The sequence below is a fragment of the Hippocampus comes genome, unplaced genomic scaffold, assembly GCF_001891065.2.
Source record: "Hippocampus comes isolate QL1 unplaced genomic scaffold, H_comes_QL1_v1.1 scaffold33, whole genome shotgun sequence".
Lineage (NCBI taxonomy): Eukaryota > Metazoa > Chordata > Actinopteri > Syngnathiformes > Syngnathidae > Hippocampus > Hippocampus comes.
The window spans coordinates 981,555-995,984 of NW_017804842.1; the positions used below are offsets into that span (position 1 = coordinate 981,555).

Consider the following 14,430-nt stretch of genomic DNA (forward strand, 5'->3'; position numbering starts at 1 on the left):
CATTTGCGCTTTTGTTCCTGCCTTCTGCTCGGCCTGCCATTATTTCCTTTTTTTTTTTTTAAAATCCAGCGCTTATGTTTCTAAATCTGTCTGGAGTAATATGCTTTGAGAAATAATTTGTGCCCGCTGCGGTTCAAAGAAACACGGTCGTCTTTCCCACGGCAGCACGTGTGAAGGCGCTGTTCAGTGATGACGCATAGGACCAGACCCGAAAAATCCACGCGGCGTGGGATTAATATTGACGCGGGCAACATATTGAGAGCGTGTCAGGCGCGTTATGCAAATTTGGCTTTGATTCGCCGTCTCGTTCGCTGCTGTTTATGCATCAGTCGAGGGAAAATGTCAGCAGTCTGTCACCGCCGTGAAATTACCATTTTCAATGGCCAATTGATCTTTCAAATTTAGCGCTGTACCCAAAACGACGCCTGTGTTAAAGGTTACTCGAAAGGCTGAAGGAAGGAACGAAGGCCGCCCGATTTTCTCGATTTATTTTCTTACAAAGCGGCGGACAGTTGGAGTGGAGTCACACGACCCGAACCAATTTTGACCAAACGTTGTCGAACCAATTCAATTGCTAACATCTGACATTTCTGCTTTTGCGGCCTTTGGAATCACGGCTGGAATAAAATTACCCGACACGAGGATCAAAACAAATATCAAACTTCCTCCCATCATTAGGGCGTGGCGAATTGAGAATTTTTGGGAGGTCTGCTATGGATAGAAAAAAACGAGCAAATCTAAGTGAAACGGGTGTTGAGGCTGAATTCCGAGTACGTTTTGGGGGAGCGTTGCTGACGTGGTGATGTCCAGTTCAACCCAATAGCGGCAAGACCGCCTGCGCTTTTGAGGACTTTTTGTGGGCTCTCCTTTTTGATTGACAGGCCTACCAAACCTCAGATCGCCATTTGAAACAGGCCCCCAAAATGACGGGGCTACCCACCAGGCAACGGCCAGTAGGAGTGAGGCGCTCCCTCTTTTGAGTACCAGTCAAGAGGCGAGCGGCGCTATTTTGGACCAACTGGAGATGCTTCATGGAGGATTGGTGGCTGACTCCAATATAAAGCGCGTGAAAGTAATCCGGCCCAGACGTGACACTAAATGCAAGCGGCTTTGGGGTGAATTTTTTTTTTTTTTTTTTTTTTTAATTGCAGGGGGCTTAGCGACCTGACGACATCCAAACACATCCTGAAATGCTCACTTCAAAACAATACGGCAGATTTACTTCCTGTATGTGACTGAAAGGTTACTAGAATGGCACTGACACCACCTGGATATCTTTTCTTTTGTTTTTTTTTCTTTCCTTCAAAATTCCAATCGACTAAAGAATGGAAGTTGGTTCCATTGTCTATGAGACGGCAATAATGCTCACCTTGGCTTTGTTAATGGTGCAGTGCAGAGCATTGTTCTCCTGGTCGTACAGCAAGCTGAAGTCCAGCGTTCCCAGCGTGGCTGGAAGGAAGAAAAGCAACATTGACGGTTATCACACGCAAACACAAATCAAACCTTGCTTTTCGTCTCGTTAAAAGCACACAAACGAAAGCCGTATTGGCTTTGAATGTTGGGCGGGGGGGAATCGTGCTTGTGCAAAGTTTGGACAAAAATCGCTTGGGTTGGTTTTTCTTTTTTCAGTATATCATTGCGGTTTTGGATGTCGTTTTGCTCACAAACGAAGGATCACCTCAAAAGTCATCGGCCATTGTTGGTTTTTGGTTACATGCAACCAGTTCAGTGGAACATTGTAATTTTTTTTGGTTGCTTTTTTTTTTTTGTGCTTAGACAACGACATGATTTGGTTTCTACTGTTTTTTTTTTTCTTTTTAACTCCACCACCCAACGTGCTTGATTCATTCATTCGGAGCCTTAATGGAACAAAAGAACATGCCAGGGCGAGATGGAGTGCATAATTAATAGGTACAAGTAAAAGTTTTGCAGGTTAAATGCTTCCTGGAGAAAATACAGAGAAGTCATCTCAAGTGGCGACCGGGGGAAGCGGGTTGGATGAAAGTCATGGGGGGGGGGAACAAAAAGACTTCTGATTCATCGGTCAATCTGGGAGCCTTCTGCATTGCAGTGCTGGAGCTAATTACAAGAGAGAATGAAAAACACAGCGAGAACTTGGGAGGAGGCGGCGGCGGCGGGTTTTGTGTGATTGCAGAAACAAGCACATCAGAGTCGAGTCTTCCATTGCGCGTTTATCGAGCGGGACGCGCCTCCTCAGCAACCTTTTCCTGATTGGGGGTGGCAGTTTTGACCCTCGGGCTAAAAGTCAGCAGAAAGTGGGCTGCGCCAATACGCTTCCAGGTCAGGGTCCTCAGTGTCCCTTTGGATCAAATCCGATCCCCCGAGAGGTAAATGCAGGCGGCGCTCGATATTTTTAGGTCGTGCACTTTTAATTTCAAATCTGAATTTCAATCTCAAGAAATAATTGCTGAACTGTGTCATCTAAGTGCCCTCAGTCTCCTCTTGGATTAAAATTTGTGGCCAAGAATGCAGAAAAGTCAAAACAGGAGAAACATTCGTTAGGGGCCCGATTATGTGTTAACTGACTTCCATGACATGGCCCTCAGTCTCTCTGTGGGTGAAATGTGTCTTCCCGTTTCACACACAATTTTGTCACGGTCCAGTCGAGGGCCCTCAGTCTCCTCTTGGATAAAATGTGTTTCCAAAAAGAGCAGACATGTCAAACCAGGAGATTGATTTTTTTTTTTTTAATGTCTAGCAGACTCTGATTATGTGCTGATGCATTTCCAGGCCGTGGCCCTTAGTCTCCTCTCAAATCAAATGTGCTTCCTTATTCCTGAGAAGTAAATACACAATACTGGTCACACTTCAGTGGGCACCATGCGGTCTGAAGAAACAAGTGGCAGAGTGTTAATTTGCTCCAACGAGCCAGCAATTTTCTCGCATGTTTTGCAGCGGCTTCGCATGAGCGAGGGATGACACGTTCCGCTCACTCCAAAAAAAAAAAAAGAAAGAAAAAAAACAGGAAGTGTTGTTTGTTTTGCTTCTGACCAGAGACGATTTTGGATGGATCGCAAAAAGTGAGTTGTTTTGGAATTTGCTGGCGAGCCAGACGCGCGCACTCGCCACAACAATTTGCCGTTGACCTCGGAGGAGGGGTGGGGGGGCGGGGCGGTCCTTGTGCGGAGAGACTAATCGAAAGGAGGGTCCGCGCTTGACACAGCGCTTGCTTCCCAGCGCGGCGGGGGAAATGATTCACACATTTGCATACTGATCAAGAATTACATGCGTTGCCAGTCCATCCTATTTTCATCCGCCCATCATTATTCAGATTTTGGCTTTGAGAGTACCGCGTCCGAAATAATTGGTTTCAAGTGACGTTTCTTTGCTCTACAGGTGACATAGTTTGCTTTTTTTTTTCTTTTTTTTTGCCTTGCAATTTCCTGCAGGAAATAAAAGACTCCTAAAGCAAAATGACAAGATATTAAAATAATAGCATTAAAAAAAAAAAAAAACCCAGCTGTTCCTGCTTCCTGGACCCTGATGCTAATTCTCAATTAGAATCTCAAGAGGATTTCATCTCGACTTTAGCGTCGCACGCTCGGGGAGGAGGGTTTTCATTCCTGATCGTAAAAAATGCCAAATTGTCAATCCCGACCACATTTCGAGTCATCGCCAACCCTGCTTTAAGTTGCCGAGCGTTGCCTGAAATGAAGCTCCTCAACTCACTTCACCACAGTTGACACGCGCCGTCAAGTTAAGTTGCGATACGAGCGGATCGGAATGACGACGCCATTCGGTCCAATTACGCTGCGATGGGATTTTGTCAAAGTCGAACACGATGAGATTGACTGGTAATAGGATGCGTGACCGTTGCCATTCGGCGAAATGACGGCATTCGCTCACCGTGAGTGGTTCACCTCCCCGTTGCTAACCAATTCATGCTAAATAAATCGAGATAAGCAAAATAAAGGTGATGGCTCTTCAGGCGCTGTCGATGTGTCGACTTGCGCGCCTGCAGGTGTGATTGTGACTCATCGCCGTCATCAGCAGAGAGTTGGAGAAGTGTTTTATCGCCTCAAAAGCTTCTAAAAATATCGCAAAAGGCTAAAAAAAAAAACGGATCTCCCGGACCCCGGAAGGCTATTGTGTTGGAGTTGAGACCAAAGTGCACCTAACGACATGCTGGGAAGTCAACGAGCAGGAAAGATTTGGTTGGCGACTGTTTCATCGAGGTGACTTCATTTTTAGAGCACTTTTCAAAACAACCAGAGCTGCATAAATTTAAAAAAAGGGACGTACATCGAGTAAAATAAATGGCGATCGGCGTGTTGGGCCCCGCTGTCCTCGAGCAACAGGCCTGGCCTTACAACTGTCGCAACTGTCGCATCGAACAGGAGCGCACATTTTGCGGTCGTCAAGCGTTGAAAAAGTCGGAGCGGCAATCACACTCGACGAGCGCGAGCAGCCTTTCCGACGACTCTAAAAATACACCCCGCGTCTATTTTTAATTAGCGAGAGGCGGCAATCAAGCGGGGGTCGACCAGACTCCGCCACGCGATCCAAACGGCCCTCGCCGCACGCTTGTTTGCCGGCGGCTCAATCGTCACGGCGACGGCAGGCCCCAGCTTATGAAAAATGCGATGCGTGAATCGCCAGACACAAAAGGTGTCGCCATGACAACTGAGGAAGAGCCATAAAGTGTATTAAATGACAGCAAGTGGACCTTCAGCTTGTGTAGACACCGCCACCCCCCCACCCCCACTTCCCGGAATAAAAAAGATGCATCGCTGAGGGTGTCGGGGTGGTCGGGCATCGCGCGCGATTGGCAATGAGACGATGGCGAGGGGTGAGCGGGGTTCAAGGTGGCTCGCGGGGCGTCCGTAGCGCCGCACATAACAAGTGGCATGGCAACACGTAGCGCCTCGGTGAATTGACATGAGGATCACGTCAACGTCGAAGTGTGTACTCGGGGTAGGCTGCGCACGCCGCATGATGAACGCCTCGTCGTCTCCTCATCCACGCAGGCGCACGAGGCCTTTCGATTGCACAAAAACACGTTTCGCCTTCCACGACGTTACACGGAGCTTACAATTCAGCACAAATGGAATGAAGCAAATCAAGTGCTGCCTTGCCTGGGGAGCGCAGGGGTCGTTGTTATGTGTGTGTGATTTTTTTGTTTTTAAATCGGGAAAGTTGCACTCTACATGAGCGCAGACTAATTAATCGGCTGGCAGATTTAATGGGTCGATATTTAAAATCTGCAAAAATTGGCCAAGAGAATGACATGCAAACAAACATTCCCACCCCAAATCTGTTTTTCCTCTCAAGTTCACAAATATTTAAGAACTAGTCGGTAAGAAAAAGAAAAAAAAAAGGCAAGCGTTTTGGTATAAGCACCAAAGGAGTTATGTGATTCAATAATACAGGCCGTTGCATTTTAAATAAATTGGTCAGTTTTTTTATTAGAATTGTATTGGGCCAAATATCGGAGTTGGTAATGGCTGCAAAAAAAAAAATCCATATGACTTTTATTTAAAAAAAAAAAAAAAAAAGAAAAAAAAAAGGCATAATATATTTACAATTAAAAGTTTGGCATTTATTTTCAATGTTTTCATTTTTAAAAACAACCAACACTATTGGGTGCTATTTTGGTCAAGAAAAACGTGTTGGCGAATGTTGTGTTTTTTGCAGAGGTGGAACAGACGAATGAGATTTTGCATCGCTCTACTGGGGAAAGACGATGTGAGGGACGAACGAGCGTGCGCCCAACCTCAAAGGAGAAATGACACCGGCCAACACATTAAAAAAAAAAAAAATCAAAGATGCAAAACTCTAGTTTTTTTGCGCTGATTTCGAATGCGAATTTTTTGCCAGCACATTAGGCTTTCCGTAATAATAATGCTGTATAAGCTATGTTAGCGAATTTTGCATATGCATTGTCACAGGACGGGATTTTTGGGGGGGGGGGGGGGATGAGACGAGATGATGAGACAAAGGTATTCCGCCGGCAGACTCCACGGGGCGACTCGCAAAGATGAAAACGCGCCGGGCGCAAGGCCTGTTTTGCATAAAGCACATTAGCCAATATTTTTGCATTCGCCGCCGTCTCGTAAACGCCTCCGGAGAGGAAAAGACAGCGGCGCGCGACGCCGGGAGGGGAAGACGGAGGCAAGAAAGCGCTTTGGGAGCCCGCTGATTGACTTTCACTTTCACTTTGGAAAGGATGGCGGCGTGGCCCCGGGCTGTTCCCGAGAGCAGAATCAGAATCCAAAAAATACGGAAGCCTAAGCCAGCCTTGAAATATGAAACCCAGCTTTGCGACCCGATGTTTGCGCCCTACCTCGGGCTCCCAAAGCTAGTCTGGGACACGAACTTCCAAAAGCAACCCGGGCTTGAAAGGCCAACCCTGCGTGGACATCTTCTTCCAGCCTTGACACCCTAACACTTGTTTGAAACCCGACTGTTTAAACCCAAAACAAGGTCTGCAAGCTCAATTTGCAAATGTCAACCAGGTATGAAACATGAACCCTGGCTTAAAAGCCTATTTTGAGAACCCACCCGGACCCTGGCTTGCAACCAGGATCCCAACCGCAAAACCGTAACCCGAAACCCTAACCTGGCTGCAAAAACTCAAAACAAGAAACAAAAGACTAATTTATAGCCTCAACGATGTCTTAGAACCCTACTTTGAAACCTTGACTGCGACTTGCAACCCTACTTTGAAACCGTAATGGCTTGGCTTGAAGGCTTCACTTGAAATATGAACCCATCTTAAAACACTATTTGGAGATCCATACCCTGGCTTGAAACCGTAACCCTGGATGGAAGCCATAACACAGACTTGAAACCCTAATTTAAAGCCATAACTCTGTCTTGAAACCGTACTCTGAAACCTTAACTGTGACTTTCAAGGCTACTTTGAAACATTAACCGCAGCACTTTGAAACCTGACACCCACAGCCTGGCTTGAAACCTTAATTTGAAGCCAATTTGAAACCCTAACCCTCGATTTAACCTCACCCCGGGCTCGTTCCGACTTACTGTCTTGCAAAGTGTCAATACGCGTTTCGTGCCGAGTCGTAAATTGTGCGATAAAGTGAGCTTGTTGTTCTTATTTTTCGGAGGGGAGAGGTGCCAACGCGCGTCGTCGACGTCGTCGTCGTTGTCTTTCGGTCACGCGCGCTGATTTTCAGCGGCGGCTGGGCTGGGCTCCTTTTGACAGTAACAGCGCATTTGCCCGCTCTGGCGGCTTATCGGGCCATCACGCCGCGCGTTATTGTCCATTACGGGATTGCGACTTACCACCCCCCCCCACCCCGACAGCGGCGCAGACGACACGCCGAGACACTTTGCGGCTGGAAAAGCTTCCGAAATGCCTTCAAGCTTTTTTTTGTTTTGTTTTTTTTTTTTTTTTAAATCCAGATTTTTTTTTTAACCCTATTTTGAAACGCTAAGCGTGGCTTTAAAACGTGTTTTCAAAGCCTCGCCTTGGCTCCAAATGCGAACCCGACAGCCTACTTTGCTTTGCGTACGAATAAAGATGTACAGATTGTTTTCTGATGCAAACTCTGATGAGATGAGTTCCAATCTATTTCATTCTATCTCGACTCAGATCTTTCAAAAGCGATTTGAGTGCGTGCGTGTGCGCGCAGGGTGGGGGGTTGGGGGGGGCAGGTTTGTCCCGGCCACATGCAGGCATTACCATTGTATAAACGAATTAGGCTATCTGGCCACACTCGGGCTCTTCCAAAAGCGGGGAGAAAACAGAGCGACTAATCTCATTGGTTGCCAGGAAGTGAGCGAGCCCGGCCCAAGGTTGAGGCGGCCCCCCGTTTCCCAACGCCCGTCAAATAGGCCGGCCGGACGTGATTCAATATCGGGGCTGGGGAGAAAATAAATGGCAAGTTGTGGAAGATTGGAGGTGGCGACGGGCTCGGTCGGGGGTCATGCGGAAAATGAACCAGGGTGCGCTCGGTTTCCTGGCGGCGCCAATTTTTCGTCGACACGCGCTGCCCGCTGGGGGATTTTCACTTTTTGCATTTCGAGGTCAAAGTCCAAATTTCACATGTTGGTGTTTTGACCTTGTAACTTTCCACATCGCTTGGTCAATTCAAAACGTTTCAATTCCAACCGTCACCTTTCGACCTTGCGGGAGTCGCGTTCTAAATTTTCCCGGGAATTTTCTCATTTTTATTCATGATTTGCACTTGACAAACTCATAAAAAGTGCAATTAAGCATTTTCTAAAAAAGTAAAACGGATCCTAATAATTGCTCTCAAAACTAATTACGATTGAATTTATAACAGGTCTGTCCATTCACACGCACACACAATTCTGCACGGGATGCGGCGCGGAAGTGTAGATTAAGCCTCGAATGAAAGACACGACGTGACGCACGAAAGGTCGCCGGCGCGGCCGCCGACCCGAGCGTTAATCCGCAACGTGGTCGCCTATCTCATCTGTTCAGGCCGCGGATTAAAGATGAGACGGCACGATAGGGACGGGTCGCGGCGAGCCTTTTTTGCTTTGTGGAGATGCGGCGCCGCAATTGCTTGCAGATCAATAAGTGGCCGTCGGACGCAACTTGATGGATGGTGCGTTTTATCGCCGGGCAGAATGGCAAAATACCCGGCGTTGAGACCTCCCTTGGGCAAAAGGGGCTCAAATGTGCTTTCTCCTCGCATGACCCGTTTAAAAAAAAAAAAAAAAAGAAAAAAAAACCTTAAAAACTAGTCCAACACAATCCCACGCACCGTCGTCGCTTTTTATTTGGGGCGACAACTAATGCCAGGGCTTCTCCGCTTGCTCGGTTTTGTTTTGTTTTGTTTGCTTACTCGGTAGAGCAACATGGATCTTGAAAAGAGGGGAAAAAAAAACAAAACAATTGGGGGCCACACAGGAGGCCAGCTTGCAAAAGAAACAACACCCAGGCCGTAAACAAGCAAGGATGTGTTGGGGGGGTCACGAGTGGGAAAATATGGCGGGCAAGGTGCACAAAGCAGAAGGAGCAGCACAATGTCCACTGAATTGCAGCCCAAAAAAAAATAAAAAAATTGCAGCAAAAAAAAATAATAAAAATAATAATAATAATAATAATAAAAATAAAATCAAAATCTCACTGATGCCATTACTCTATATTTTTAAAATGTAGAAATTCCAGATTTAATTTTTCCTTTTTTGCTGCTTTTTATGCAAGGCGTCATAATTGGATTGTTTTTTTTTTTTTTTTTGTTCCTCCATTTTCATTGAACTTTGACCCCGTGACGTATTATTTCCCCTCGGCTAGGCAACCCGTCGCCATGCGTAACACGCCACCCGTGTCACCGAGTTGTTGCGATTTAATTTTCTCCCGCCTCATTGGAGCGCTCCACGCGGGCGGCTGTCTGAGGACAGCAAGCGTCTTGTTTTGTTTTGTTTTTTTTGTTTGTTTGTTTTGTGGCTGCCACCACACAATGCGAGAAATGCCCTTGTTTCGACACACTTTCAAAGAAGCCATTTTGGAGGCGCACATAGCAGAAAATGATGACGTGACCCCACCCCCCACAAGCGCCGCAACCCCCCCAATCTCAATCACTTGATTGGCCCCCTGACACAGTCCATGATTGGACTTCTTTGTCAAGCTTGCGCAATCCTTGCCCCAGCAAATGCGAACGGCGGCGCGACAAGCAACGTTGGAGCCACTTCAGCCGCTCGAGTAGCGTCGACCCAACTGCAGAAACGATGACGGCGCCGATTGAGCGACAACAAACTGCGGCGCAATAAGGAAGTATTGAGTGCTACTGTTGGAAAGCTTGTTTTCCAAAGTGGCAGACTACTACACCGAGTACAACGAGTATTTTTTCCATACGTCAAATTTGAATGAACATAATTCTGCATGAAATTTTGTTTTTAAGGATGCTGCAACGGATGAACGGCATTTCCAGCCATCATAACAACAACGTGCGACTTTCTGAATGGACTATTTGGAACAGTCTGCACTTGCAGCGACTCGGAGCGGCGTAGGTATGTTCCGTTCTGTCGCGGCGCGGGCGAGTGAAAGAACGCCGCCGCCGCCTTTTGTGCGCCAGAGCGAAAGCACGGCGGGCGGAAGCCTCGCTGCTCGCAGACGCCTATTCGGCGCCGATCGAGACAACTCCGCCGCGGGAGGCTCAGGTACGCCGGGAAAAAGCGCCGTCGGGCGGCGTGACATTTCAAATCAAAGCAAATTCTGCCGGCTCCCCCTCGTTCCAATAAATGCCTCATTGATTGCCGGGAAAAGACTTTTTTTTTTTTTTTTATTCAGGCACTTTGCGGCACTACTAAAATGCTCTTGTTTATCCAGAGAGAGACGCTTGGACACAGCGCGTGTGTGATACATAGCGTCCGACTGATATGGATTTTTTTTTCCCTTGGGGGGGGGGTGATGCTCAATTCTTTTTTCCATTGGGGGGGGGGTTAAGAATTAGAAACACATTACTTAAGTTATCAACAAAGTACAAAAGAACAGCACAGGCCAAATGTATTATTGGTTTTTTTTTCCAGTATTTTGCAGTATTTCGAAAAAAAAAACAAAAAAAACCCCAAAACTTTGATTGGTGTCACGCCAGAACCTGATCCTTAAGCAAACATCTTTATGCTATGCTAATGAAGAAAATGTGACTATCACATTGTTGAGGTCCGCTCGTATTTTTAAAACTTTTTGTTAAGATCTGGTCAGAGCTTCGGAGTCTGCGCCATTTTAGTTCAACTTCAACTCATTCCTTGATGATGATGATGATGATTATTTTTTCTATTTTTGGGACAGGGGGGGCGTAGAGCGACGCAAAATGAGCACGATGACAAACAAAATGTTCGCCCTTATGTTCCCGACTTTCCTTGAGAGACCACACACACACACACACACACACACACACACACACACACACACACACACACACACACACACACACACACACACACACACACGATGGAGGATGCTGGCTGGGCCAGCAGCCCGCCTCAGTGGGAGTTTTTGCTGCTAGCTTGTGGCGCTCACTGAGTTCTCAGTCACCCGCTGGCCAGCAGAACGTCAGTCCGTCTCCTCCACCAATACATAAATCAACTAATAAATAGATCAATGTTCCGGGAGGCTATGTTGGGGACCTCGAAAATTAGTTGTGGCTCCCCCCAAAACACAATTCGCTTGAGTAAAATCCTTGGTAGGAGTTTATCAAAGTCCGAGCCCCGGGATTTGCCGCAAAGATGGCTGACTTCCTGTTAAGTTCCCGGATGGGACCTCGAGACTTTTTGGTGCGTTCTGCTATGCAAACGTGTCGCATGGTTTTGCCAAACCCGGTGAGTTTTCAGGCATGCCGCGGCTCTCCAAAAAGCTACGGTCAAAATAATAACAATAAACATTGAATGTTTAGATGTTCAGGGAAGTGCTGCTGTTTTGGTTCGCAACCGAGTTCTGGTCAAATATCAGGCATTTAACTTAGTCCGAATCACTTTTTTGTTTTGTTTTTTTTCTCGAATAGACCAATGGAAGGTATTGCTGTTGATGTAAAGCCTTTTGCTCAGAGATATTTGCGAACGTTGCGAGCCGGCGAGCCGATAATTGATGTGTACACGCTTCCGGGAGGAGTGTCATTCCACGCGGACGAGCGCTGCTTCTGGGAAAATGATCTTTTCGCTCATTCCGTCGGGTTCGCACGACCTCCGCGGCTGACGCCGCATTCTCAGACACGGATTGAATAAGAAAAGCAATTACCAGCCGGAAGGCAGAAACGCTGCGTCGAGGCTCACAGTCTGACAAAAAAAAAAAAAAAAGTCCAACTTTAGCACTTTTAAGCCGCTTCACAAATTGAAAATGTTTATGCTTGGCGAGTCGTAATCTGTCATCGTATCTTTAGGCAGCTTTTAGCTTCTCCCTCGATCTTTTAAATGATTGTTCTGAGCGAGCGGTCAGGAATTTCTATCGTAGAAATAGCACAGATGTGAATCAAGTGACATATGAGCAAGGCTCATGTCAGTCATCGGTCGTTTTGTTTTGAAAGGTCGAGTCAAATCAGATCATGTCAAGACGCGATGAGTCACGCAAGGTTACCTCGAGTTGAATCTAGCGAGGCGGTCGCAAGTCGGGTAGAGTCTAAACGGGCTCTTCTCCAGTCGAGTCACATCAGCTTACTGCAAGTCGAGGCAACTACAATCAAGTCGCCGCGACAATTATCACGAGCAGCATTTTGGACCAACTGGAGACGCTGAATGGAGGATTAGCTGACTCCAAAATCAAGTGCGTTACAGTAATCCGGCCGCGATGTGATGACTCCTAACTGTGTTTTGCGGAAAATGACAACAGGTTAAGCAATCGACAGATATTTCCGGGGTGGAACGACTCGAGTCACCATCTCTTGACGCAGGCATTGATTTGTATTCATGCTTTTCATTTAAGCCGCCCCCCCCCCCCCGGCAAAAATGTAGTAAAAATAAATGCGTAGCTTCCTGTCCCCTCCTACACTGTTGCCCGTGTTTTGGTTTGTCAGAAAGGGATTTCTTTTGCCAGGATGCGTTTGCTTTTATAGCTACGCCGACGATCCCAAATCAGCCGCCAAGGGCTTTTCTCGGATCTGCCGCTCAATAGTTGCCGTGAAGCCAGAATGCAGCCCGTCGTGAGGACGGACCGTTTTACACCCATCGGCACAAAAACATGCAAACAAAACAAAACAAACAAAAAAAACGGTGAGTCAGAATGTGCGACAGGGCTGGGGAACATTTCCAGGATGGCGATGGGCATCGTTTCTGGGGAGGGGGAAGGTGCAAGGACGCCGCGGAATATTTTGTCCTGCTGCTTTACGCCGGGCCAAGTTTCTACCTACTGGGCTGAGAACAAATTCTCATCAACACACTTAATTTGTTTTTGTATCGTGACGATTGTGTCGCAAGCGTAATTTAGCAGGAGCAGGCTGCAGCGTGTGATCATGCGATCGTGTCTGTGGTGAAGCAGCATGGGGCTCATTGGTGGCCCGAGGTTGTTTGCGCATCCCCACTTCCGACTCGCCGTCGACGATTACGTTTTTATGGCCACCGAGCTGCTGATGTTCAAACATTTTGTTGGGGTTTTTTTTTTTTTTTCCAATTAATTTCATTTCTGATGAGGCTCAAGAAAAGGTTGCGCAACAATGCGAGTGCCTTCCATGCGTTTGCCCGACAACAATATAAAAATGGCAATGTTTCTTTTGGAAGATTTCTTTTTTTTTTTGTCAGCATCTCTGCGTTATCGGTTTGGCGCAACCCCCCCAGTTGCACGCCGGCCATTATGCCAATGAAATGTCATCAGATACGTCGCAAAAGTGCAGCCTTGCTGCAATCATCTCTGACATTAAAAACGGGCTTTTTCTTAATGCATATTCCGAGATGCCGTCGGCACTGAGAAAACCGTGCGTCGTTGAACGCGTCATTCGGAACGAGGCGGGACGAAACGAGAAATGAGGAAAAACGGTTTTTCGGTTTGGTTTTTGACAACTTTCTTGGTTGTTTTTTTTTTTTTTTTTTAAATGTCCATTTCGTCAACAATTGACTGATTTTCAACATTCTTGGTCATTTTTCTTTTTTTTTTTTTTGTTTTAAAAACACTCGTTAAATTTCATGACAGCTTTTTCCTTTTTTGGGTTGTTGTTACTCAATTCACACCAGTTTCCCTTTTTTAATTCCACTGTAATCTTGGTTTGCGTTTAAAATTTTCACAGCATCTATTTTGGCGCGTCGTCTTTCCGCCGGCATGTTTTCATTCAGACGAGGTGGCCGCCGCCGCTCCCCCGGGTGGCGCTTTCGCGACTGAAGTTAATATGCGAGGCAGAATTTTGCATTGAAGGCTCGAAAACGTCCTCGCGGAGCCGAGCGCTTGGCAACATGAAAAGTGACGCGGGCGGGGATGAAGCCAAATGAAAAGTCCCCTCAGCAAATGGATGTGTGTAATAGCCGGCATGAACATTACATAATGCGCTCATCGGGATGAAGGCGGGCGCGGGGTCGGCCGGGGTGGGGGTCAATCCCGAGCGAGGGTGGCTGGCTGCGCTGCGGCAACTGCGGCCGTCTCGACAGCTTGCGCGCGATAAAAAGATTGCGCTCCTTTCGACGGAGCGTTACGAAGCTCGGGGGGAGGTTTTGGGCGCGGATCGATGCGAAGCTCCACCGGCGGGTTTCAGTGCGAGACCGGCAACAGATGGATGGGCAGGTTCTTAAAGGGACGGCGATGATTTGTGCGACCGTATTTGGGGAAGAAGTTTTGAGGATTTAAAGACAACTTCTGGTTGCAAATAAAAAAACCCAAACATAGCCTCAATCATTCTTACCACAATTCCAACCAAGGTGACCCAAAATCCATCGGGCTCGTGATAATTTCCGACAGGAGTGACCCTTCAGTCTTTCAACCCCCCCCCCCCCGCTAACTTTGCTCTGACTGGATGATGCTAGCAATAAAGGAGTAGGGGTTGTTATGAGTGGATCCAA

At 47.1% G+C, this 14,430-nt stretch overlaps 1 protein-coding gene across 2 annotated transcripts in view; it reads right to left on the reverse strand.

Moving 5' to 3' along the window:
* The window catches only part of doc2b (double C2-like domains, beta), a 36,537-nt gene that overhangs the window by 18,348 nt on the left and 3,759 nt on the right, over positions 1-14,430 (reverse strand). For both annotated transcript variants that reach the window (XM_019873701.1, XM_019873695.1), the window contains one exon: positions 1,370-1,449. In XM_019873701.1, the coding sequence (XP_019729260.1) occupies positions 1,370-1,449 (80 nt within the window). The remainder of the gene's footprint in view (positions 1-1,369; positions 1,450-14,430) is intronic.